Source organism: Centruroides vittatus, unplaced genomic scaffold, assembly GCF_030686945.1.
Source record: "Centruroides vittatus isolate TY-2023 unplaced genomic scaffold, ASM3068694v2 contig_717, whole genome shotgun sequence".
In the NCBI taxonomy this organism is placed as follows: domain Eukaryota; kingdom Metazoa; phylum Arthropoda; class Arachnida; order Scorpiones; family Buthidae; genus Centruroides; species Centruroides vittatus.
In genome coordinates this window covers 1,219,881-1,246,509 of record NW_027122456.1, presented here as the reverse complement: position 1 = coordinate 1,246,509, position 26,629 = coordinate 1,219,881, and the positions used below count along the sequence as shown (strand labels likewise).

Sequence of the window (26,629 nt, the reverse complement as noted above, 5' to 3'; positions counted from 1 at the left end):
GGTTTTTACGCTCATTTACGTATAGGTGTGAATGCTCGCTCCAGTCCGGTCTAGTTGTGAGATAAGTAAGAAAACCGGTGTTGCCACGAAATTTCGTTGATGACGACTCCGGGGAGGGGGGCGAATCGATTGAGGTCGTACCCAAACCGATTCTAATCTTATTTTTCTTCTATGCAAACGTCGAGTTTCCTAACCGGATCGAAGGCATTTTTTAAACAATTAATTATTTATAAAGTATTTTTCAAGTGTGAAATTTATTAGGAAACACACGAGAAATCTGTATTTATGTATCTGTATAGATGCACTTATTAATAAAGAATAAATCTGCATTTCGTTACGGGAAGGAATTGCCGGGAAATTACTTCAAAATTAAAATATTTGCTTATTTTTCACTTCCCTAAAGATGGAATTACGACCCTATACCTCCTTAAAGGGAAATTCTAGTTCGTCCTTACTTATGCACTGTCCTTACAATCTTCAGATTCAAAAATTAAAGGCTTATTCCTGTTTATAAACTGCCTATCTATGGCTTACCTTATTTACCTGCTGTCTCTGTGACCTTAAAGACAAAACCTGTACCTTTGGCTTGATCTATTTATGAACTTACTTCCCTATAGCACATACAACTGTCCCTATCTATAGGCAGACAAAACCCTATACTTTACTCCTATTTATGCAACTATCTCTACATCTCTAAAGGCTATACTTTATGCTTTGTGTTTGTGTTCCGAACTATGACTTACCCCTGTTTATAAAGTGCTTTATAAGGGCAAAAACTCCAGTATATAAAGGCTATGCTCTTATATCCCAAAGATAGAATTACTTGTTTTATCCCTATATCCCTAAAACTCGAGCCTGGCAGAAAGCTATAGTAGTAGAGAATAGAAGTTTTGTATCCGTCAGTTTGTCTGTCGGATAAGACTTCTCAAAACAACAAAGTGGATCAAAGGCATTTTAATATGCAGGCCTGTAAATACAGAGAATAGTTATATCATAACACTAAAATCTCGTTTATGTAAATAAAAATTATTCTATTTTGTCATAAAGTAATTAAATAGAATGCAATTAATTTAATTCAGGTCAATTTTTGTAATTAAAAAGTTGAATTAACGAGGTATCGATAACATTAATTCCCTGGTTTCAACAATGCTTAACAAATGGGAATTGTGGCATTTATCAATGCCTAACAATCGACTATTTTTCTAGTAACCTCGTAGCTAATTTGCATAAGTTCAAATTTATATTTAGAAATTCTAGAATAAAATATTTAGAACAATTTCGGGGCATTCGATTGCTCGAAATCTGCTTGCAAATTCGATGGTAAAATGGAAAATAATCCAGAAATTAAGCTTGTAAGTGTCAAAAATCGATTTTTCTTTAGTTTAAATTTCGTATGGAGCTTCAGGATATGCGGTATAAGAATCCTTATACTGGATATAAGGATATCCGGTGTAAGGATGCGCGTTCGATCCTTGACATTGAAAATTTAGGGCTTCTATCTCTGATTTTCGGATGGAAGTAGACAAACGAACGAACGGATACAAATGCTAGAGTAGGTTATTTTTAAAGCGTACAGACAAACTACTAGTTTAAGCAATTACGTTGAAAAATGTTTATAAACGAGATTTATTTCAAATTCGAATTTCTCGCCTCGTAATAGGTTAATTCAAAATTTCGTAGCATCGATCCGCGCTCTTATTGGATATATTTTATAAAATTCCAATGAATGAATGTCCGTAAACATTAAGCGTCACTTCCGGCAATCGTCACTCTCCGGTGACAGACTAATGACCGTTTTATAAGCGTAACGCGTCACTTCCGGTGATCGTACAACCTCGACGACCTTCGTTCGTGCGAAATTAATAGCGATTGGCGTTACTTTATGAGTATAATTGACAGATTGGCGATGCAACGGTGCCGACCATCTTCGAAATTCCATAAGTGTGACGTTAATGGCCAGGCGGCAAGATACGTAAATAATACATCTAAACGAAAATATAAATATAAATTAATGCGAAAATAACCCGTCGAAGCGACGTGGTTATTATTATTTTTTAATATCGGAAATGACGTCGGTATTTCCGGCCACGTGACCTGTCACTTTTACGCGGTAGAATATTCAAATTTTCACACTCAACGTGTCGTTGTCCGCGCTTGCAGAAAGGATAATTATAGAGAAAAATAAAGCGAAAAGTCACGTAAGCGTCTTAATTTCGGTTTATTTTAATATTATTATTAATTATAAAGTTACTTAAAACGTTTTTTTAATTATATTAAGTAAAGGTTAATTGTAATCATCATTAGTTAATTCTCATTCTTATTTTATAATGACGATAAGTAATAATTTTAGCATTAATTTATCATAAATCTTATAGGTTAATGTTACCTTAGGTGCCAAGATGGCGGCTCGTCTCTGATTCCAGCAAGGAAACAGTGGGACGCACGTTCTAACCTAACCTAACCTATTCTAATAAATTACCATAATTATTAGATACCAAATTATTAGAATAGATTAAGTTAGAACGTGCGTCCCACTGTTTCCTTGCTGGAATCAGAGACGAGCCGCCATCTTGGCACCTAAGGTAACATTAACCGGTTATATTGTATAAAGTTATGAAATTCTATCAGATTTGTTATAAAGATGTAGAAAATTCGTACAAAATTCATGTTATTTACGTGTATATTCCATTAAATTATATTTACCATCAACTTTATTTAATGTATTTTAATTGAGAAAAATATAACAATGTATCTAATTTGGTAGCTTCAAGTAAAATTTTCCATCGATCTCTCGAGTGATATCATTCGTCGTCCATTTAATACAACGGGGATGCTCCGAATATTCGAATTGAAGTCTCGGAAGGTCGCGACCTTCCGAGACTTCAATTCGAATCCTGTGGACCTATCTAAGAAAGTAGACAAAAGTCCATTGTCTATTCTCCTAAGAATCTGGAAGAAAATCATTAAAACAGCTGTAATTTTAAAAAATTGTAGATCTATAAATTCCCACTGTTTGTCTGTCTGTTCTTCCTGAATCTCGAGAACAGAGTTAGACAGATGAAAGCAGGGACAAGAAATGGGAGGGAGAACCTCCATCATTCCTTAGATGCTTTTGAATTTGTCAAAACTTTATTGGCCCGTGTTTCGGATCTTCGTGCATTTAACCTGGGATATTTGAGTTATAAGAGACGATATTTATTATTTAATGTATTTGTTTACATTTTCAGTTAGCGGAACTAAAGACTAAGGATCGCGAAATCAAGCAGCTCAGAAGAGAATTGTGCATACTTCACGAAAGGAACAGTTTCTGGTTGAAACACCAGTGCAGACACAAGAGGCAGGAAGCCAGAAACTCGAACGATGAATCGAAGAGCCTGGCTGTTAACGACGCAGCTGAGGAAGGCAAAATAAACCTCGGTGTAAGAACGGTGGATTATATTAATACAATAAAGTATCTGTCGGTTTTTGACACTCGAGATCGATGTAATTGTTTATATCTGTTAGGTCTGTGGATCGAGTAGAAGGAATCCAAACAAAAGGAAGTATACTTCCAACGGCAATGAGGCAAGATGATTGTTTTATAGATTAAAGTAGTGTTTAGTACGAGTTTAACTGTCTTACTTACTTGTTATAGAGTTCGGATTTAGACGATAGATCCAGTAGCAGCGAAACCAATGTAAGAAGAAAGGAAAGAAAAATTTTAAAGACAAGTCAAGTGAGTATCACACACTCAATTATATTAAAATGTAATATATATATATATACTGTAAAGAGACTAAGTAAAAATGAATATGTAGGTGCCAGAGATCATGTACAAAAGACTGTTTAAGGAACATTTGGAGCTACAGCGTTCGTTCTCCTTGTTTCGTCAGATAGTCAGCGAGAAGAAAGGGGAGGAAATCAAAAATAAAGTAAGATTTAATTCGGATATTAATTAATTTTGGAATTATTTCTACGTCGGAAATACAATTTAATCTCTTAAAATTGCAGAATGTCGTTAGTCTGGCCGACGAGAATCAGAAATTGGGGCACATCGCTCTTCACTTAAAAAATAAAGTGAGATTAAAAATATAATCGTTAATTATTTAATCTTAAAGAAAAATTCTTACAAATAAAATAATTTTTAATTATTTTAATTATATTTTTGTTTAAAAGAAACATTAAATGTCCTCTCCTTGTTTTTATGAAAGCAGTTTTAAATGAAATATATTTTTATATTTTTGTAATTTTTCAAAAAACAAAACTGATGAATACATTTTAAATTAGTAAGTTATAATTATATACATATACATTCACACTATAGACCCTATTCTGTGACCACCTGCTTTATAACCTTCTGCTTCTGTAACTATACAGTCATAAAAGCAAGCAACTGTGATGCCAGGACTGTAAAGCAAATAGTCATAATACAAGAGTTATAAAGCAAACATCTGTAATGCAAGGTTCTGGAAGTAAATACCAGTAATAGTAGGGTGAGGATTTGATTGAAATTCAGCTCTGCATGAGTCAGTCCGAATCTTACAATGGGCAAAAAATCTTGAAGCGTACAGATAACTATATAAAACACACTTCATTGCCACACTGTTAGAAGGCATATGTAAAGCAGCCAAAAGCATCTTACTCAACACGGGAAAAACCAATGGATCTCTTCAAGAGTGTGGTAGAAGTCGCAGAAGAATCCATTGCTATGTAACTTCTGGGAATCTTTTGAATTTTTTGCAAAATTCTGAAGAAAAATGGAAACTTTAAGCGAGCCAAACATATACTTGTCTAGAAGTTTAACACACGATGACCTCTCAAATAAGACCACAGTTTGTCTCTCACAATTCTGGCACTTATTATCAATTCTAGAAAAGTGTTAAGATTCAACCGCAACTCGCTACCACAGTCTATGATTCCAGAATACTGATTTTTGGCAAATCGCTTCAGATACTTTGGAATTTTTTTTCAAATTTCAAATATAGTTTAGGATTTTTATTAGTTCCTTCAACTCTGTAATGGTGAGAGAGTCTTATATCTTTTCTTCTAGCCAATTCTTAATGGCATCAATGTTCACACAATAGTAGCTTATTAAGCTTTGTCCCACCATGCGATTAATGGGGACGGGAGGTAACTTTTTCTGCAACTGTTTTCTTCCCAAACAGTCCAACAATAATTCCCTTCTATACTATCAAATAATAATCCCACTAGAAATATTTTTGATATAAAAAAAATTTAAGCTTAGTATTAACAGAAGACATTAATAATGCTTTTGACTGATTGACCTGAGAGTGTAACGAGAACATTGCTGTCTTTGTCTGCTGCAAAAGGTTTAAATAATGACAGAAATATATTCAAGTACACTCACACTTGAGTATATTGCTCTTCAAATTAGCCCAATTACTTAATATTACTTGTCCTTTAATCAAGATTTTCTTTGTAAGACCAGTTTTTAATACAGAGCCAATTATATTATATTATATATAATACAGGTACAACACCGAATTTCCAACACACTTTGTTTCAAAGCCTTGCCGGACCAACCGTGGTCGCGTATAACAATCATTATAGCACCCAATAACTATGCACCTCTTATGTCTCTAAAGTATACCGCGGACTGCTAGAGACTTAAATAAATGTTAATATAAATATTTTTTTGTGTTTTTTATTTAAAAATTGAATTATCCTTCACTTACAAACGAATTCTTTTAGATTCAAAAGTTGCGTCGTGACTGAAAGAAAGTCAAGATCAGAATGAATTATTAGAGTTTTGCGTGTTGGAAATTGAAAATCAAGGAAAGGTAACGGATTTTCTTTTAGTCGACGAAACAGATTTTTTGATCGATTTTCGAATTTTTAGAGTGGATACGCACACGCGGCACGGCTGCAAGAAGCGGCAACGTAAAGTCATTTCCGCCGCACGGTAGCGCGACCACACTAGGGGCAATCTGAAGAACTGAGAAACAAACTATTATGATTTTTAATTAATTGCTTGATGGCCAGATCGCCAGATGGCCGATATTGGCTTATGCCATTTATGGGGACCAGAAGTCGAGTCTGAATAGGTTGGCTGCTCTTTTTCCGTCTGTCCTCCGCCTGGTTTTATAATAAAGGGTCCTCTTAATGCCAAAGGCATTAAGGGAGCCTTTTAAAAACTTATAAAAAGTATTAAGATTATATTTATTCGCCAATTTCGATTAAAATTGATTAATTTTGATTAGTCGGTGTCGAAACCGGTGGATTGCGGAGTAAATACGGAAAAATTTCCAGTTTGCTGTAATACTAGGAGCTCCGAATTTGATTCGTCGGTTTCGTCCTGCACGTCAGACGATTTAAATGTAAGTATTAAAATTTAAATATCAAAACTTATTCACTTTCCTTCCTCTCCCTTTTGTGGAGGTCAATATCACAAATTAAGATTAACTTTCTGGAAATAGCACGCACCAGAGTACCTATTTATCAGAGCAGCGACACACGAGTCTTTGCCGCCATGTTCTGTCAACTGTCATCACGTGGTCTATGGGTTTACTTAAGAAATGACTATTTTTTTCAGTTTAATAAAGCATTTTTACGAATAAAATGCTTTATTAAACAGAAAAAAATCGTCATTTCTTAAGTAAACCCATAGACCACGTGATGACAGTTGACAGAACATGGCGGCGAAGACTCGTGTGTCGCTGCTCTGATATCTAGGTACTCTAGCACACACTATATCGAGATGATTGGCAAAAAATTCAGTCAGTTTAGAAAATTTATGCTAATTAATTGTAAAAGCAGGGATTGGAAAGTAAACAGTTGTAAAGTACAGGTTTGTTATAAATTATTGAGCACAATTCAGGGAGGAATCAAAGCAGGAGGATTTTTTTTTAGTTTGTTAAAAAGAAAGAAAATTTTCTCACAAATAATATAAATACTCATAATGTAAAAGCTTGTGTGGGAAAGATTGTTTCAAGAACGATTACGGTTTTCATTGATGGAAATTTGTTATTTTGTAGGAAAAGAAAGTAATGGAATTGAAGAATAGTTTAAAGGAATTATACTGCATTCAGGTATGATTCCGATAAGAAAAAATTCTTTTAATAAAAACAAATTTGTATTGTAACTAATTGAGTCGTATTTTTGAAAATTTCAGGATTCGACTTCCGACCGTTCCGTTCTAATAAAAGCGGCATCTTGTATCCAAAACAGTTATAACACTGTATGCAACTTACAAAATGATGTTAACAATTTGAAGAAACGTCTGGAAGAAATTACGGGAGAAAAGGTAAAATATTTTATGTGATGTGTAAGAAACTTAACCGCCCCTTGTCTAACTTCAGAGGTATGTATAGTGCTAAAGTGGCATTCGGGTTGGAGCACTAGTGTAAGTGTACCCTGGTGTACCATATTGTGTGCCCTAGGATACACTAGCTGTAGGGGCATACGTTAAGGCACACAAGTTGTAACGAAGTCGGTACCTTAATATAGTAAATAAAATAATATACGCCAAATCGTATGCTTGCTAAGCGTGCAACGAATTTTAAGTTTCTGATCGCCCACTTTGAATGGCCGAATTGTCGTGTACCCAACCAAGGCTCGTGTTAGAAATACAGTACTACTTAAATTGAATAAAATGTCTTTATTTTAAAAGTTAGTAAGCCCTTTTATGTGTTACAGGAAGACCAGACTCGTTCCAATTCCGAACTTTCGAAAAATTACGAACAATGCAAAGAACATTTGAAAGAAACAAAATTGGTATTTAATTAATTAATACGAACGAATTAAAACAGTATTATTCTTTTATTAATTATTCTCTTGATTTTTCCAGCAACTGATAGATATTTCGCAAAAATTAGCAACGGTTCAAAAAAGAGAAGAGAATTTATACCTTTCCGAACAAATTAATGTAAAATTTAAAGAATTCCTTCGAGTGATTCTGCAGGATACATACACATTATTGAATTATTCCAATAAGAAAGAAAACGACGTGGAAATTTTGAAAAATAAACTTAATGAACTTCATAAAATAGAAAAAGTTAGTGGCTTAAATGTTACCATTGTATATTTATAAATGATCGTATTGATTCTAATAAGCGGTGTGCTGTCCATAACTTGCTGTTTGTTAGAATCGATACGAAATATATTGTATTACGTCTTTTGTAGGAAGCCGTTTCACAAGCCAAAATTGCTGGGACTCTGCAAGCCTCACCAAACCCTCTATTATCGGAGATTGGGGAGGGAGTAATTTATAAATTTGTAACGTTTGCCGAAAATTTCAACCTGTCGCAGGACGTGGCATCCGAAACGTCTGAAAACGACTGCGAAATTCGAGAACTTCGAATGGCGTTACAAAAACAAGACCAGCTAATCGAAAACTATGCCAGGCAACAAGAAGAACTCTTTAATAGCTACAACGAGTTAACCTCGAAGTTAGCTGAACACGAGTCGATTAAGTACGATCTCACTCAAAAAATAAACATGCTAGAAAAATCCGAACAGGATCTGGTGGAAAAGAATTTGAAATTGTATATCGATTACGTGTCGGCTAAAGAGGAAGTACAGAAATTACTAATCGAACTGGAAAACAGGCAGGAGTTTTTATCTTCCGGTTCGTCTCGAGGAGTTCACGAGGATTCGGTGCAAAGCGCCGAAATCAAGAGGACACTCAGTGAAGAATCGGACCCCCTGGGTACGATGACCAGCGAAGACGAGGGTCTGGGAGAAGAAAGGAGGGGAGATTCGACCGGACCCAGCAGTCTTGCCGACCTTCAGGAATCTGAAGAAGATATACTTAATCGAACGTCGGATTTCGAATCCGAAACGGTGGAAGATCATAATTTGGACTTGGAGATTTCTCAGAACAGTTTGTTAGAAATGGGAATCGACACTCAGGAATTCATGGAGCATCAGAAGATGAAATCCGAGTGGAAAAAAGAAATGGATCGATTAAGAGAAAGGGAAAAAGAATTAACGAAACAGTTAAATTGTTCGCAAAATTTGATTTCTAAATTATATAAAAGTATTAAAGTTAAAGAAGAGCAAGTTAGAAAGCTTCTTCAAGAAAATTGTACAAGAAATCATGAGAACTGCCAGGAACAAGAGTTAAAATCCAAACTGGCATATGTGCAGAACGATTTGGTGAATCTTCAAGAAAGGTTAGCCTTATCGGAAGAAGATAAAATGTCTTTAAAGGAACAATTATTAGAATTAGAAGAAGCGGAAAACGATGCCCGATTAACCAGCCAAAGGTTGCAAGAAAAATTAAATTTAGCCGCCGAAAAAGAAAATCAACTCCTGAGCCAACTGGAAAAGCTTAAAAATCTTCCGGGCGAATCGTTTAATCGGTCTGAATATCAAGACATGACGAGAAACGAACTAGTTTCTCAGATAGGGTACATGGCGGTTTTAATACAGAAATACGAAGATCACATACAAACTCTGGAAACATCCAAATTAAATCTGCAGCAGAGAGTTTGTTGTTTGGAACAGCTTTTAAAATCTGCCGAAGCTCTTACCAGTGCGTTTAACAATCGTATGGACGTCAAAGAAGAGTTTGCGCTACCAAACGAATTGTATAAAAAGGCAAGCGTTGGTCTTGCAGTTTCTACGCAGACCGATTTTAACACTGATAATATCTGTGCTTTTTGTAATTCATTTGTAATTCCTCCCGAAATCCCCAAACTTTCCGAGAGTTCTACTCCCGTCCAGCAAGAATTATTACAGAGATTGCACGTTTTAGAAAAGGAAGATCAGACTTTGCGCGAGCAGCTCCATCAGATGGATGGAATGAATTTGGCATTGTGGAAGAAACTGCACAAGTTGGAGGCTCACGTCGGAAAATGCCTGAAGAAATACACAATGGAGTATTTTCTGGATGATGGCCCAAGCCAAGGGTTGTCTGAATTATTAGAATTAAACGAAAACGAAAAAGTCTGTGGGGAGAAACAGAGTTGTAGTGTCGACGATGGGCCCAGTTTGTTGCCTGGTGCCAATCCGGATCAGCACATTCTTCAAAGAATTCTCTCGCTGGAAAGTAGCGAACAGAAACTTAAGGAACGCCTGCTACAGTTAGAATGTATTAACCACGAATTTGAAAAAGAATTGGAAATTAGAGAGAGACTGTACAAAGAAAAAGAAATTCAACAGCAGAAATGGCTGGAAATTGAGAATTCTTTCAAAGAAACTATAAAGAATTTGGAAAATGAAAAGATGTGTTTGCATAACAAAGTTTTAGTTTTGGAGGAAGAAAAGCTGCAACTGCATAAAAATATAAATAATTTACAGTCAGAACTCGAAGCGCTGAAGAGCAATCACGATAAATCGTTGAAAGAACTAGAATTAAATCGTCAGAAGGCGTTAATCCAATTGGAGAAGAAACAACAGAACTTTGGTGCCTTAGAGGCCAAACAGGTGCAGAGAATGACGGAATTGGAGTACGAACAGAAAAGTATTGGCATAACTTCCAAAACGTTCGAGATCGACTTGGAAAAGTATAATTTAATAACGTGCGAATTAGAAATGTTGAAGAAAGATCATCGCGTGTTGAAAGAGAGTGCGAAAAAGAATAAAGAAGAGATCAAAATGCTTACGAAAGACTTTGAATTTCAATTTGACATGCTAAATAAGCTACAAAGATCCAAAGAAGAAAAGTTAAACAGCGAAATCGATCATCTGTTAAGCAAAGAGAGAGATTATAATTCAAAAATTATCGAAATGCTGGAGAAACAAGCCATTTTAGAGCAAGAATTACTAAGTAAAGAATCGGAACTGGAACAAACCAAGAAAGAATTCCAACATCAGATGAAAATGCTAGAAGAAGAGCATCACGTCATAGAAGCGGAATTGAAATGGAAGTTGAAAGAGATGGAAGAGAATGCGGCTATTACCGTTAAAGCACTGAAAGAAGAAAAGAAACGACTGGAAAACGATTTGCAAGCCGATCTGGAAGATCTGCACGCCAAAGAAGAAGCTTATAAATTACGCATTTCCGAACTCGAATCCTTTGTAGAGCAGCTCAGAAAAGAAGCAAACCAGATTACAGATGCAAACGGTTCGAAATGCAAGGAGGAAAAATTGGGAGTTCAGTCCGAAAATGTGTTACTTTTGCAAAAGTTAAGCGAGTTTCAGAAAAACGAGAAGGAATTAAAAGAGAAACTGATAGATATGGAGAAGAAAGAAGAAGCTTACAAGGAAACTTTAGAACACGCGGAAAAAATCATCGCTACTTTAGAAAAGGACTACAACGAGAAAATCGACGAATTGGAATCGTCCGAACGATCGCTGAAATTGAGAATAAATCAGTTGGAAGAGGTGGAGAATTGTTTGCACTGCACTCTGGATAAAGAAAAGAGGATGTCGGAATTCAGAAAGTCTAATAATCTGATAGAAGAATTGTTAGAAAGCGAAATGAGGGAAGCCGCTTTAAAGGAGCAAATTCTAGATTTGGAATCTAATCAGCGAAATCTCTTGCAAAAGTTGCACGAGATGGACAAAAATAAAAAATATTTACAGGAAGAGTTAGGCAATCACGAAGAAATGATTTGTACAGTGGAAAAGTTGCAGCAACAAGTGGAATTCCTAAAGAAGGAATTGATTTCAGTGCAGAATTCTGAAAAAGCGTTGCAAGAAACGCTTCAGCAAGCCGACGACATTCTAATTCAGAAAGAAGAAGACCTGAAACAAGACTTGATGCGGGTGGAAGAAGAAAAGAAGGAATTAGAAGAGACTATATTGCAGTTGAGAAAGCAAGTTAAGGAACTGGAATCCATGCTGGAGAAGTCAGAGTTTGAAAAATTATCCTTTGGAGAACATCTCTACCATACGGTGGTAAATTCCGATATAGAAGAAGAATTTGTACAGAAAACTCGCTCGGGAAATCTGCAAACTTACGAGGATCGCCAGAAAGCAGAAAATATTGGAACAGAATTAAACTCGAGAGTAAGTATATTTTTAATGAAAGTATTTGAACCAAGACTAATTTTCAATTTCCATATTATTGGGATACTGTTTCATTGGAGAGCTAAATTAAAATCCGATGAGTCAGGAGGCTTAAAAGTTGAGACTCGTTTTCAGGGGTGAAACATAATTAATAATCAAAATTAAAACAATAAGTCTTAAATTTAAATTCTTACAAAAACTTTGTACCAAATTCTGAACTCTATGGCAGAAAAAGGACAAAATTCGGATGACATTTCAATACGTAAAAATGCATAAAAGATCTTGTTCGTAGCTATTTCCATATTGTTTGGTTTGGCCCGGCCCACGATACATAGAAGATGCAGGCAGGGGATGGGGGTGGGACATATTGCACATGAAAAATTCACCCAGGAATTGGAAAAGAACCATACCTAATTCTTGCCTCTTGACATCATCCCTAACTCTGTGTTGAGGCTCAGTTCTCACCCAAAATGTTTATTGAACTTCAGGGGCCGTATTCTGGTCACCATCTCTGGTCTCTCCTCTCTCACAAGCCGGTCGCTGATTGGCTAATCCAAATGATTAGCCAGGAAATCTGGCCCTGGTAATGTTTTCTGTCACTAAGAGGTTTCAGTTACAGCTAAAAAGTTTCTGGCTGTCTTCAAGTGACAATCTGTGCATAATAAAACGTCCTTCTTTGTTTTTCCTACAACTATCAGGATAGGAGGTCACAATTTCTTCATTTAATCTTTTCTCTCTTTTGTTTAATTTTGATATAAAGCTTTTTCCTTTATGATGTTTTAGTTCTCTGTTTAATTTTTGGCAGAAAAGTATTACACGTGACGACGAAAACAATCCTTATTCATTGTGTGTGGAATTTAACAATGTCGGTCGCTTACAAATAGAAACTTTGTCAGACATGTGCCAAAGGGTGTTGGGGAGGTGCCAAAATTCGACACGGGAAGAACCTCGTCCTTTAGGAAGAACCGATTCTTATTTTGACGAAGTGGAAGAAGATGGCGGCGACGATTTAAATTTTGGCTGGACGAGTCCCGAACTGGACACCTGTCGGTCGGAAGTGGATGGGATTTCTCCTGTGACGTGGTCGAGGACGCCAGGAATAGTATCTCTAGAAGATTTGACTACAGGTCTGGAGGCTCAACTGCAATTAGAGCAATGTGTTTTAAGAGCAGTAGCTTCCATGGAGAGAGAGATGCAATTAAAGGTATGTTCTCCACTTTCAAGTTAAACATTTGAACCAATTATATAATGTTTATTTAAACATGCATAAACAATTGAGTAATTAAAAAATAAAAGATAAAGAAAGGAGGAACCAAAAATAAACCTTTGTTTGATCGACAACACAAACCAACATTTCCCAAAATTATGGCCATTCTTGTGACAACCTCACATTCAGTAGATATGGTGATAACATAGAAAAAGATCCTTTATAAGATTCAAGTTGCTTATAAACCTCACAAAAAGTGAGAGTAAGAATTTCATTGTAGGCTCCTCCGGTGGAACTGGTCAAAAATATAAGAATGCCACAATGTGTTGTCCTATTACTCTAACAGAGTAAGGTGGGATCCAGACTCAAAAAATTTTTATGGGTGATTTGACATGGATATATAGGACCATAAAACTCAATTAGAAATTTAAATGCATTAAGTAGTTCTTTAATACTGTACTTGAAACCATTAAAAGGAAATTTATTAAAGACATAGTAGACACCTTGCTTTTTAATCACTCTACAACCCTCTGCTGTTAAGTACTATATTTATTTTATATCTCTTTGGTATTATGCAATTCAAAATGCATTTTCTTGAATGTAACTTTAATTTACCACACCTCGCCTACAATAATAGTTTACTTAACAACAGTTTTTAGGAAACATTAGGTCACAAATGCCAATCCACAGTATAAAAACTATTTGACATTAGTTAAATTATTATTTATAATTGTCTTTGTATATGTATAAAATATTTTTCAGGAAGCATCTAAAATTTTACCAGATGATACTATTTCTGGCAATAACGATACTTTACGTACAGAAAATGTGGATATGGACGATTCTGGTGTGACTTCGACAAATGATCTTACTTCCGTAAGTCTTATTTTATGAAACTGTGTCCTTTTCCGTGTTTCTGACTTATTAAACACTAGTTTTATAGTGTATTTTGAAGACACATGGCAAGTTTTTCATCAATTATCTTTATTTAGTTGAGTTGATATGGTACATCTTTTACTAAATAAAGATAATCGATTAAAAACTTGCCACATGTCTTTGAAATACACTATAAAATTAGTGTTTAATAAGTCAGAAATTCCATAAGTCTTGTTAAACATAGCAAACAAGAGATTCTACTTAAGTCCAGTTATTCAAAAATATAATAATAATATAACCTATTGTATTTTATGTATAAATGTATAATTTAATTATGTATTTCTTAATATTAATGAGATTAAATTTTAATTTTATAGAAATCCGAAATAACAACAGTACAAATTGAACTGCATCAACAGCAGTCTGGTAAGTTGACAAATATAAGTCTGTGTATATGCTGCTCATGCTTGAAAATACTAAAGTAATACATATTTATTCAAGAAAAATTTTTTTAACACTAAACATAAATCATAAAAATGTCAAAATGGCCATTGTAATGTTTTGATATCGTTAAATAGAACTGTTTACACATTCCTCCAAATAGTGCATATGTTCAAATTAGACAATTCCAGTTTATAAGTTATATTCCTTTATAAACTGATCTACTTGAGGATTCAGGTTTAAATCTCATCTGGATCTTTCAATTTATTATGGTTGCTCATCCTATTCCAATTTGACCTTGTCTGTAACAGGAAAAGTTTTGAGAAGATAAGAATGATATACACCAAGATTATAATAGGAAAAGCTATGTTTTGGTGTTTTCCATGTTTTATCTATTCTCCTGTTTTCCCTGTTTAATGTATAAGTTATATGCGTAGCCATAATTTTATCTAGGACAAAATTATGGCTAAGCATATAACTTATACATTACAAGTACTAATTGTACCTAATGCCACAAGTCTATTTGTAAACTTTGTCACTGAAGAGCAGAAGTGTGATCTTCCTTTAATACTTCTGCTAGTGAAATAGCATCATAAATGAGTTGTTACAGAGCAGATCACAGTGATTACAGTTAAACAATGACAACTCTAAAATATTTTTTAGTTGTGACAGATAAGGTAACAAAAAGTAGGCCAATATTCTCAGACTGTTAACAATAACTATACATTCATAAAACTGTAATAAAAATTGTTTAATCTGAAATGGTTATAATTTTGATAACTAGAAAGTAGTAGTTTTTCTGTTTTAGTTTTTTAATTGTATCCTAACAAAAGAATAAAGAAAACATACACAAACTTTTTGTTTTTATATTTTCTTCTTGGGCCTTTTTTATAAGTAGGACTTATTATACTGGTGTATCAACACACTAAAAACCTTTTTTATATCCCAGTACAAATAGCTTGAAAGGTTTTAAAAAGATATAAAAAAGGTTTTTAGTGTGTTGATTTATTCTTCCTAGGGATTGTGTGAGAAGTTGGCTTTATACTGGTGTAGTTTCTGATTAGCAAAAAAAAGAGACTAATCAGAAACTACACCAGTATAATAAGTCCTACTTATAAAAAAAGTTCAAGTAGACAATATAAAAATGAAAAGTAAAACATTCAGGACACAGAGGTAAAAAAGAACTTAAACAAACTGTTTACTCTTTCTGCACTATGTGCACTAAGAGGGTATTTTTATTGTGCCTGTCATAGGTTAGATCCCGAGACCATATCGGAGACCGACGCCATCCAGAAAAGTTCCTGGGATATTTTGACCCAACTGTATTTTTTCCAGGTCCCTCGGAGTGGCAGGAAGACACCCTCACCTCTGGCTGTCAATTTTTATAAGTTATACCACATGTTAATTGTTTCAGAAAGTTATTCGGTACATAATTTTTATCTCAAAACACTACTAGATTAAAGGCACCAGTATTAAACATAAAGTTAATAAATGACACAATTCAAAACGATATACTTTTTTGAGGATCTAGAAGACATTAACTGTTAATTGCTGATAGGGTCAGTGAAATTTTTCAAGGATTATTCTATGTACAACTTTAATTGCAGAGAACTTATACAATTAATAAACAGCATTCAAATAATAGTTTTATTTTTTCTCTCTGCTGCAAAATGGTATTTATTGAGTTGTGACAGTATTTATCTAGGTGCATAATATATAGAATTGATTCTCAGATAAATTTATTACAAAAGAAATTTTTATTAACCAGTACATATATCATATGCATAGATCTATATTACCAAATGTTAAAATTTCTTCAATGGAAGGTTTTGAGATATTATTTATTATTATTTTAACAGGTGCATAAATAGTAATTATATCATTGAACACAAAGCTGTAATTAGATAAGTCCTTTTGGAGATGGCATTGAATATCAGGTGCTATTGTTTACATCCACTTGGAGATGATTTTTGTTTTTTAATTCTGTTTTCTCTCTCTCTGAACACTGAGGATTTGTTTTCCAAGCCTATTATGAGTTTGACTAGGCCTACGACGACAAGGGACAATACCCAGCAGCAGCCAGATGGCTGAGGTGACAACTGTAAATAAACAATATACATATAAAGACGTTAGGAAAACATTAAATATTAATAGTAGCCCAGATTATACATTAAACAGATGAATACTATATTAATGCTAAATTCAATGAAATTATTGCAAACTTCAATGCTAAAAGTAGATATTTAATCAATTTTTTTCTTTTCCTTTAGGTGTTTCTAAGTAATTGATGACATTGTATATCATAGTAATTTTATTGAATTTAACCTTAAAAGAGCCATAAATAATCTGGCTGCTTCACTTAAAGTTTTTTACATTAAAAACTTAACAGGATAGATTAAAGCACTTAAGCTTGGCATTAGTGAGAGAAATAAGTTTATATTGTAATTTATTTCTTTAGTTTAGTTTTGTAGACAATTTACAAAATTAATATTTTAAATTAATATATTTCAGCTAATCCTCTTCCTCCGAGTAATTTTTGTATATTGCGTCAAATTGGTAATCACAGTCTCTTAGTCGGCTGGACGACACCGAAAGAAGGTTGTCAAATAGGAGGTTACCAAGTAAGAAATTCAGGATAAACACAGTTTGCCATAAATCTTTATAGGAGGTTTAAATAGCTTTACATTTTCAGATATACGTCGAAGGAAAACTTCATCAGAAAGTGCGAAGTCCAGAATGTAACAAAGCAATTCTGTCTAAACTAAATGTTTTCCAACCGCTGAACATTGGTATATATTCCATATCCACGTCAGGGCACACATCGGAGCCTGTGTTCGCTTTTCACCCCGGTTCATTGCAACTTGCTATAAATAACAATAATGTACCATTTATGGTAACATATATTTATTTAATGAGAACAAAATGTATAATAGAAAGAAATATTTGATAGAATTTGTTCCGATTACAGTGCAGGACGGAACATAGCTGCGTATTGAGGATATATGGAGAAGATAATGAGTGTCGGGAATTTTCTGTACAGAAAGGAAGTAATGTACTCGTAACCGGTGTTCCTGATGATGATGGATTTTGTACAGTAAAGGTATAGATATGTTTAAACTAAAATAATTCATTAAATTAATTACTATAACTTAGTAGTAACCCTCTTAATAGTCTTTCTGAACTTTGCTTGTTTCCTAACAAGTGGAACATTAGATCTCTCTTCTATCTAGGGTGACAGTTTAGAAAGAAAAAAAAGCATTGTAATATGTGCCAATAGATTAATATGTATATGCACAGCCCATATTAAAAACTTTTTCAAACCACTTTGATAACTAACACTTAAACATCTCGTCTTATCTTTAGACCACTCTCATGTTTTTCCATCACTGCTATAAAGTGCAAAAGATTGTTATGCTGCTAAATCTCCCAGTAACTACTTGCCATAAATGGCCAGTTTTTACAGATAACAAATCCATTTTTCATATGGATGGGTGTCAAGATAAATTTTTTGGCAGGCGATCTTATAATTTGATCTCTAAAGTTATTATCTTCTTGTGTAAGAAGCAGATAATAGCTTTAGAGCTCTCTCTCTCTGAAATAATTAATTTCAGAGAGAGAGAGAGAGAGAAAAAAATCTTTTTTATTGTATTATGAGATATTGTATTATTTGTTTTAGGGATATCACAAGACACTACTGATCTAGAAAATCTAGATAGATAGGTATTGTACTGTACATACAGTATATGCAGAGAAGATTTGTGTGTTCTTTGTTGACCATTTTTTTAATTTAATTATTATAAAATGATGAAACAAAGAATGTTTTATTCTGTTGTATTCAATTTCTGGTTGTCTGAGGATTGTCATTTGAAATGACCAAAAACAGTTCGTTTCCTTGCCGCTAATAGATTTTCACAGTGTTTATGGATGTAATTCTTTTTGATTTACCAGTCTCCCACCTCTGTTAGAATTTTGCAGATTCTGGTAACTGTAAATTTAGTATGCCATAATGATTTAAAACTTCTAGCTAGTATAACATCTTTAAGAATTTAGATATATTATTCAAATAATTATAAGATCATAGTGTTATGAAAAGTGACAAATTCAGGGAACGGGCAATAGAGACCTGTATCCTATTTTTTTTTCAGATTATTATTAGTAATATTTATAAAATCAGATTACATGAGAAGATTTGAAAATTCAGAATTGGCTTTGATGTCAAGTCAATCAGATGGTGTTTCATTTGAGCTGACTATACACGTTGGACAATATCCCTTGCCATCACTTTGCTAGATTTTCATTGTAACAATCCACTTAGAGAAAGTGTAGATCAAAGAAAGATTATTAATTAGAAAGGCAAAAACGTTTACATGATAAAATTCTTATCCTTGTTCAATTTCATTATTGTGCTTTGTTAATTCTTCTTCTTAGCATTGTCCCATAGATGTAGGATTCGGATCTTCGAATGCCACTTTGTTTGATTGAGTGCATTGTCTGGGTTCCGGTACAGAGCCTTTAGGTCTGCGTTGATAGCATCTTGCCATTGTTGCTTTGGTCTTCCGTGTGGCCGTCGGCCATTTACCTGTAGGTGGTATGCAATGTTGGCGACTGTATCTGGGGCTGAATGTCGGACGTGGCCAAACCAGCGCAGGCATCTCTCTCTCATTTTTGCCTCAATGGGTGTGATGCCAAATTGTTGGCATATCATGTCATTAGTGATATGGCCGAGGAGGGAAACACCAAGCATCCTGTGAGCCATGTGCATCTCCATGGAATGGAGACACCGTTCAGTTGCTCTCATTGATGGCCAACATTCAGAACCATAGAGAGCAACGGGTCGTACCATAGTCCAGTAGATCTTCGATTTTAGGTACATGGGCATCTTTTTGTCGCAGAGAAAACTGGTGACTTCTCTCCATCGTAGCCATGCTGCATTCACCCTTGCTTGTACCTCATTGTCAATGCCTCCGTCACTCTGTAGGGTTGAGCCAAGGTAGCGAAAAGTGTACTTTTTATGCAAGTTATCACTGTTGACATGGATCGTGCCCGCATCTAGATATTTGGTTTTCTTGGTATTAAGGCGCAAGTCAAAACAACTCAGACGGTCACTCCAGGCCTGCATCTGGCACTGTAGCTCTTCTTGAGTGGTAGCTGCAAGCATGATGTTGTCAGCATAAAGCAGCATCCAAGGAATATTGCTCTGTATATTCTTTGTGATAGTGTTCATGATGAGAATGAATAGCAGTGATGAGTGTGGAGCCCTGATGAATGCCAACGTTCGCTGGGAAGTTGTTAGATGTACCAGCCTTGCACCTCACTCAGCTGCTGGTATTTGTGTATGGCATTCTGACCCAGCTGACAAGGTCCTCAGACTCAGGCAAAAATTCTTTTTGAAGTTACAGAGGAATACTTTAGCATTAAGTTCTTTTAGTAATTATCTATATATATATATATATATATATATATATATATATATGTAAAAATGGACATGTGTGTGCCTATATCTCACTCTGCAGCCAAAACTACACATCGCACATGAATGGTGTTTGTGTGTGGTAGTGGCCCCAAGTCTCCCATTGTGCACTATGGTGGTTGTGTCTCGATAGCTATAAGGGTGTGGGAGATATGGGGGTTGAAAGTGGTTGACTACAAAAATGTATGACGCTTCAATGAGAATGTTCCAGTTATTTCTAGAAAGTTCCAGAACCTAGAGGTGAAATTTGGTATACAGTTAGGGTATGTCATGAAAATGCACACTAAGAAGGGATTTTTCGAAATTCCCCATGCAGGGGGGAGAGGGAGAGCATTAAGGCTTAACCTGAAGAACGGCTTCTACTGTACTATTTTAGATGCAATTTTTTGTTTTTAATTAGTAGCCCCAAGTCTCCTATCGTGCACTATAAGGGTGTGGGTGATATGGGGGTTGAAAGTAGTTGACTTCAAAAATGTGTGACGCTTCAATGAGAATGTTCCAGTTTTTTCTAGAAAGTTGTAGAATTCTCACACACATTCTCTGTCTTCACTCTCATTCTTCACCCCTATAACCTACCCCCTCTCATTTCTTTTTAAATTAATATTACATGATAGTACATTTTTTTTATAATCAAATAATTAAAACAAACAACAAATATTCTGGTAAGTTTTGGATTACTTTAATAATTTTTAGATCTTTCAGAAATGTTCCATAGTATTCTATATTATTTCAGAAAGACTTTTGGATGTTTCTGATGACAAATTAACTGACGCAACCACCTAAAGAAGTGAAATTTGGTACACAGTTAGGGTACGCCATAAAAAACACACACACTAAGAAAGGATTTTTCGAAATTCCCCCGCAGGAGGAGAGGGAAAGCATTAAGTCGTAACTGGAAGAATGGCTTCTACTGTACTATTTTAGATGCGATTTTTCGTATTTAACTATGTTTAGTCTTCATTGAGTACTTAGGGATATTAAATTGATAACATTTCAGACATTGTTATAAATATTTTTATATATTTTGATTTTTTAACCAAATGTTCGAACCGTTTTAAATTCGAATTTGTTTTTTTATGTTGGTTCTATTATAGAATGATTGTAAACGTTCCAGAAAATTAATCAAATTGAAAACAATTCATTTGATGCTCAGCAATTCTCATCATTCTCCATGGTAGATGTTATATAACAATTTACTATAGTTGTTGAAATATTGAATGTAAATAGGGTTTGCTTGCAAAATCCGCGTGAATGAAGTCGCAGATAATAGCTGGGAGATATGTGGGTTGAAAGTGTTAAGAATGGGAGTGTTAAGAGAAAGCGACGTACAAAGTTTACAGGTGCAGATGTGGTTTTATGCGTTTTTGCAGGAAATCGAACATATTTTTAGACCCATCTAATTAGTCTCTGGAAACAGGGAGACCTAATTCTTGCATTCTGTGAAAACGGATAAGGTTGGCTATAACATAATAATCTTAATCTTCGCTATTGTTACTTTTTGCCCGAGCAATGCTGGACTTATCTGCTAGGAAAAGAAAAGTCTTTTAACGCATGTCTTTTATATTAAAAAAAAAAACTATATTACATATAAATGTACGAACAAAAAAAAAACCCAGCGAAGCGGGTACTTGCAGCTAGTTATTTTATAAAATTATTACTGCTGTTTTATTTTTGATGTCATATATCACTTGTTTTAACAGTTCAAAACAGCTTTTGATATGATTTAAGTCATACTAAAATTTCATTAAATTAATTCAAAACAGTTTTTCTTTTTTACTTCACTCATTATTTGTTACTTTATACGATTCAAGAAAACTATTTAAAGCTTGTCAGATATGTTTGTTTTATAATAATTCACTATTTTTATAAACAAAAATATGGTTTGAATGCTGATGATTTGCACCACTATTTATTTAGATCTGCAAACGAGCCATTAACTAATAATCAGTTGTAGCTATCCTATCTAGAATCTCTAGCAGGAGTTAGTCAAAGCAATTATTTGACAATTGAATCTTAGCTGCAACTTAACTAAACAACACACAGAAATATAAAATATGTATGAATCCACTTTGATATTTATATTCAACCAAGCCAACCAGCATACTTTTACAGCAGTGAAGTAGGTGATTTATGAATGTTTCAGAGTCTATTCACTAGTCTGCTTCAGGTCTAACTGAACTTATTTTTCAAAAAATGGAATGCCTCAATGTTCTAATTAGACCTGAAGTAGACTAACGAATAGTTAAAAGCATTCATAAATCGTCTACTTCACTGCTGGAAAAGTATGTAGGTTGACTTGGTTGAATAGAGATATAAGTTTCAGCTGTTGGAAAGGAGAGTACAATTTGCAATTTACTTAGTTAGTTTTTGCTTTAGCTTAATAAAAATATTTAACTATGAGAATCTTGTAGATAGCGTAGAATGTGAAGTGGAATACGGCGAGAAGATTGTCTGGAAGGTTTAAATAGGATTGCTAACTGACTTTTCAGCTGCGAAACCTTCTTAATCTGAAAATCAGAGAAGTATATGAATAATAAATATTGAAAGTAGATTATTTAAACAGAATGCAACAATTAATTATATTAAATTAATTAATTAATTTTATTTTATGGACTCTCTTCAATTTTTGAATTAAATTACTTTTAAAAATACATTAACATCTATTTTGATATTTGAAATGAAACACTGGCTAAAGATTGATCAATATTACCAATGAAAATACAATCTAAGAACAATGGTTAAGTATTGGACTAATATTGGATTCATAAGACACTCTTGTAGCACAAATGATTGAATTTATTTAAATTTTCATACTGTATTTTTGTATTCATATTCTAAAAAAACAATGTATTTTAGAAATGATATCAATTAACCCTTTAATCTGGTTTTGTTTGTACTCATTTGACTTTTATTTTCTTAACAGATTGAAAATCAGGAAGGAAAATTACCTTTTAGTGTGTTGAAAGAAGTTGAAAATTATTGCTTTGGTAAATATGTCGATTCTTTATTTTTTTTTCTTTTTAAACACAATTTTACAAATTAAATTATGTTTTCACTTATAAAAAAACCTAAACACTAGTTAAAGTTAAAATTTCCAACGAAAGTTATTTATTTTTAGGTAAAGGTAAGAAATGGTATTGGAATTTAGAAAGTATTATAATTTTTCTTTTTGTAAACAAGTATATTGGATTATAATGTCATCCAGTTCATTAGGAATATGCTTAAACTACAATTTACATCATTTTTTAAATTTAGAGATCGTTATGATCAAAGAACAAAAAGTTCAGGCTCTGATTCTAAACAGAATTATATTATATAATATACTGGTAACACTCATTCCCAAAATACTTTATAGCTCACATACATTGGATAAAGAAATGAATACACTTTGCAGTCTCACAACCCTTTTACACTTTGGGAGAAATACTTAATTGCATTAAATAAGATCCTCCCACATTTAATTAATCTACCAGTTAATGTGTGTTAAGTGAAATCATGCTAACTGAATATAATTATACTCAATTATATTCAGTTAGCATGATTTCATTTTACAATTAAAATTATTCCATCAGTTTTTTTAGATTTAAAAAGTATATACAGTAAATAGTGTTGCCACCTTTACAAAATTGCTGACCCGGACGGCAAGTAGGTTTGTTTGAACAGAAATTCCCGATGCGTGTGCATTGTCATTTTACAATGCGAAGAATAACGTGCATGCCGGTTCTAAATTAGTTACAGTTAGGGACTAGGGACTTGCGTAGGAGTAACGTGCATAACCTAAATTAAGAAAGAAAGAGCAGATAATTTAGCTCCGTAGATGTGTACGGACGTACAAGCAAAAATAAAAAAGATTGAGAGGCAGGTTGCACGTCGCACGTCGGTGTAAACAGAGTATCATGGCTGAATGGCAGATGAGTTTCAGTGAGTGTGAGGTCTTTTGCTGTTCAAATGGTGTAAATTTGTAAAAATATTTGCAAGACCTTTGTTTCATCATAATTTCACAATTTCTACGAAATTCCCGGACAAAATTAATAGTTCACCCGGACAGCGAGTCAATTCCCGGACGGGTGGTAACACTAACAGTAAAACCTGTCCAAAATGGAACCCTGCCTAAACAGAAAAAAAAATTCTTGAGAGTGGAGTGATTTTCAATGTTTTGATATGATAAATATAATTATTAATGTTAACCATTAATAATTATATTTATGCATTAAATAAATATTTAAATAAAAACGGTTAATGAAAATTAATTGTTTTACATAATATTAAAAATAATACTGTTTATTTACTCATACAATCTATGGTTCTAAACACCTATTTATCAGTTACCTTAAAGCATAAAGAAAAGAAAAACTTAAGACAAAGAAACTAAACAAGAAAATCAGGAACATCTTTCTCTACCAGTTGTTTTACTTTTCAAGATCAAACAATTCTTTAATGTAGTTTTTCAGGTTATATTTTATCTGTAATCAAATTATTATCTATGAAACATGATAACTAATTCTTGAATGAACAGGAGTGCAACTGTATTTATATTTGCTGTGTAAAAACAAGGATTTTCCTCTTTAAGAAATACATATCAAGTTAGTGTAGATATAGTGTTTACTTCCTCCCATCTGACAAGAATCGAAATCCTACTGGAGAAAATTAGGTGATTTTTCTCCAATAAAAGGGTTTGCAGTACACTCAAACCTGTTTTTGTGCGGTCTTTTTTTGTGCAATTTTTTATATGTGCAATGTGTTTTGTGCAATTATTTTTGTGCAGTACACCAATTTGATTGAAATCCATATACCGCACACAAAAAAAATCACACAAAACAAATCGCACAAATAAAAAATCGCACAAAAAAAGACCACACAAAAACAGGTTTGAGTGTACAACCTTGTTTTCTAGCATTTTGACCTTTATTCTATCTATCCAATCCACTTTGCCCAGGCATTGCATTGAATTGCCTTATTACAACCTGTCTGTGGAAAAGATTTCTCCCGAGAGAATTTTCTATAGAAAATTGCACCCTATTTAGAGGTTAGATATGCAAAGAAAACTTGAAAAATTTTACATGACTGGCTTGTTAGTCAGGCATGAACCTACAACCAACTACTAGTGTTGTTTTTAAATGTCTTACATTCAATGCAGTTTGGCCTGGCTTTCCTTTGAAGGATGAATGAAATTATGAAGTGCAGGGGATTTGTATTGTATTACAGAGTAATAGTAAAAGGACATCTTTGGCCAAATGCTGTATAGTTCTATTCAGCAGTCCAGGGAACCAATAAGGCTTGCAGGTACTACCATATTTGTATTTGTCTGCTTGTCAGACCTGAAGTAATAAGGGGGATTTACAAGGCTAAGTCTCTTACCCAAAGCACCCTCTTCTCTACTCCCCAGTTTCTCTCACAGATGCAAAGCTGGAACTGGACTGATACCTTTTCTGTTTATATTTGGAGGATATTGCACGTTAATTTTTTATAGAAAGTTTTTCATTTTAAAGGATCATACAAAGGTCTGTTTCAAGTTAGCTTTCTGCCCATAACACACTCCTGCAAGCAGGATAATTTGACATCAACTACATTTACAGTGTGACACCATAATTTTATGCAAACTACATATCACTCTTTTATACCTGATCATTCATTCAAGAGTTAGTTTTCCCATTATAGCATGCCTAGGGTATGTTGCACAACCTACACCAGATTTGTTATATTGAGGGCTCCTTTTTTTAACAGCGCGATGTTAAATGTGCCAAGAAGTACTTCAATAAAACATTTCTTATACGTTTGAGTCAGAATCAAAACAATTTTATTAATTCAAATTATTATATTATTTGTAAAAAACAAGCTATTCATATTTTAAGCAATTAGTTAAAAATTGACAGCCAGATGGTTGAGACATTAAAGGCAACAGTTTGAATCTGGATATATTCAATTGACCTACATCTGTTGGGCCCTATCTCTTGCTAATTAGCAAGGGAGAGGGCCCAACAGCTGAGAAATTTGTTGTTATTCAGTTTTGAACAAGCTTAATTGATCTAATTATTAAACTTAGATTATCTTAAATAAATCATACAAATTACTTAATTTTGTTTTTTTAATTTCAGATCAGCAATAGGAACAATTGTGCCAAATACATCAGTGTAAAGAACAATTTAGAAAATACCTAAATGAATTGTTTTGTAATTTTATATGTTATTTTTCATTGGACGAAAATTTAAAAGTAATTTATAACAACAAAAATAATACAAATTATTAGTATTATTATTTTTTTTTATATGTAACAAAATGACGTTGAAGACTTTTTTATTTATTTTTAATTGCCATTATGTTATTAATGACAATTTTGTTGATAACAAAGTATTTTTTTTGTTCTTTTGGAATTGAAAAAGTGACGAAAACGAACGATTGTTAGAACTGTTCTTACCTGATACCAGAATGCCTTATAATTGTTACCAAGAATGTAATTTTCTTTTCAGAGTTTGGAAAGTAGTTATAGTTAGTTCCTATATTGTTACGATTAGGAATTGTTTTTTTTTACTGTTGTAGAAGAGCTGCTGCCTTTAAAATTCTTTGTTTGAAACCAAATGCCCATTTGAATTTGAGCACTTTTTCCAATTGTTGTTATGTAACATAAAAATTAGTTTTAAGCTTGTTAATACCTTATCCACATTACTTAGGACATGAAAAAGTTTTCTTTTGCACACTGTTGTGTTGTGTTTGAAAGAAATAAATGTTTGTTTAGTCCTTAA

At 33.7% G+C, this 26,629-nt stretch overlaps 2 protein-coding genes and 1 long non-coding RNA gene across 3 annotated transcripts in view; 2 read left to right on the top strand and 1 right to left on the bottom strand.

Annotated features, from left to right (window-relative positions):
• LOC136980671 (janus kinase and microtubule-interacting protein 3-like) overlaps positions 1–6,317 on the top strand; it is a 25,263-nt gene extending 18,946 nt beyond the window's left edge. Inside the window, exons 3-9 of the mRNA XM_067276828.1 lie at positions 3,228–3,419; positions 3,505–3,564; positions 3,635–3,715; positions 3,798–3,911; positions 3,991–4,056; positions 5,692–5,780; positions 6,201–6,317. Of these exons, the coding sequence (XP_067132929.1) occupies positions 3,228–3,419; positions 3,505–3,564; positions 3,635–3,715; positions 3,798–3,911; positions 3,991–4,056; positions 5,692–5,715 (537 nt within the window). The 3' untranslated portion in view covers positions 5,716–5,780; positions 6,201–6,317. The remainder of the gene's footprint in view (positions 1–3,227; positions 3,420–3,504; positions 3,565–3,634; positions 3,716–3,797; positions 3,912–3,990; positions 4,057–5,691; positions 5,781–6,200) is intronic.
• On the top strand, positions 6,207–26,629 carry LOC136980670 (putative leucine-rich repeat-containing protein DDB_G0290503). The gene is made up of 14 exons (XM_067276826.1): positions 6,207–6,317; positions 6,975–7,028; positions 7,112–7,243; positions 7,636–7,713; positions 7,787–7,993; positions 8,122–11,895; positions 12,701–13,099; positions 13,865–13,978; positions 14,356–14,404; positions 16,931–17,040; positions 17,112–17,312; positions 17,388–17,519; positions 22,813–22,876; positions 25,985–26,629. The coding sequence occupies exons 2-14, from the start codon at positions 6,987–6,989 to the stop codon at positions 25,993–25,995; spliced, it is 5,313 nt and encodes a 1,770-aa protein (XP_067132927.1). The 5' UTR covers positions 6,207–6,317; positions 6,975–6,986; the 3' UTR covers positions 25,996–26,629.
• LOC136980673 (uncharacterized) overlaps positions 16,164–26,629 on the bottom strand; it is a 30,604-nt gene continuing 20,138 nt past the window's right edge. The window contains exons 2-3 of the long non-coding RNA XR_010881587.1: positions 22,285–22,396; positions 16,164–16,518 (exon numbers count right to left, since the gene is read on the bottom strand). This is a non-coding gene — a long non-coding RNA (uncharacterized lncRNA). The remainder of the gene's footprint in view (positions 16,519–22,284; positions 22,397–26,629) is intronic.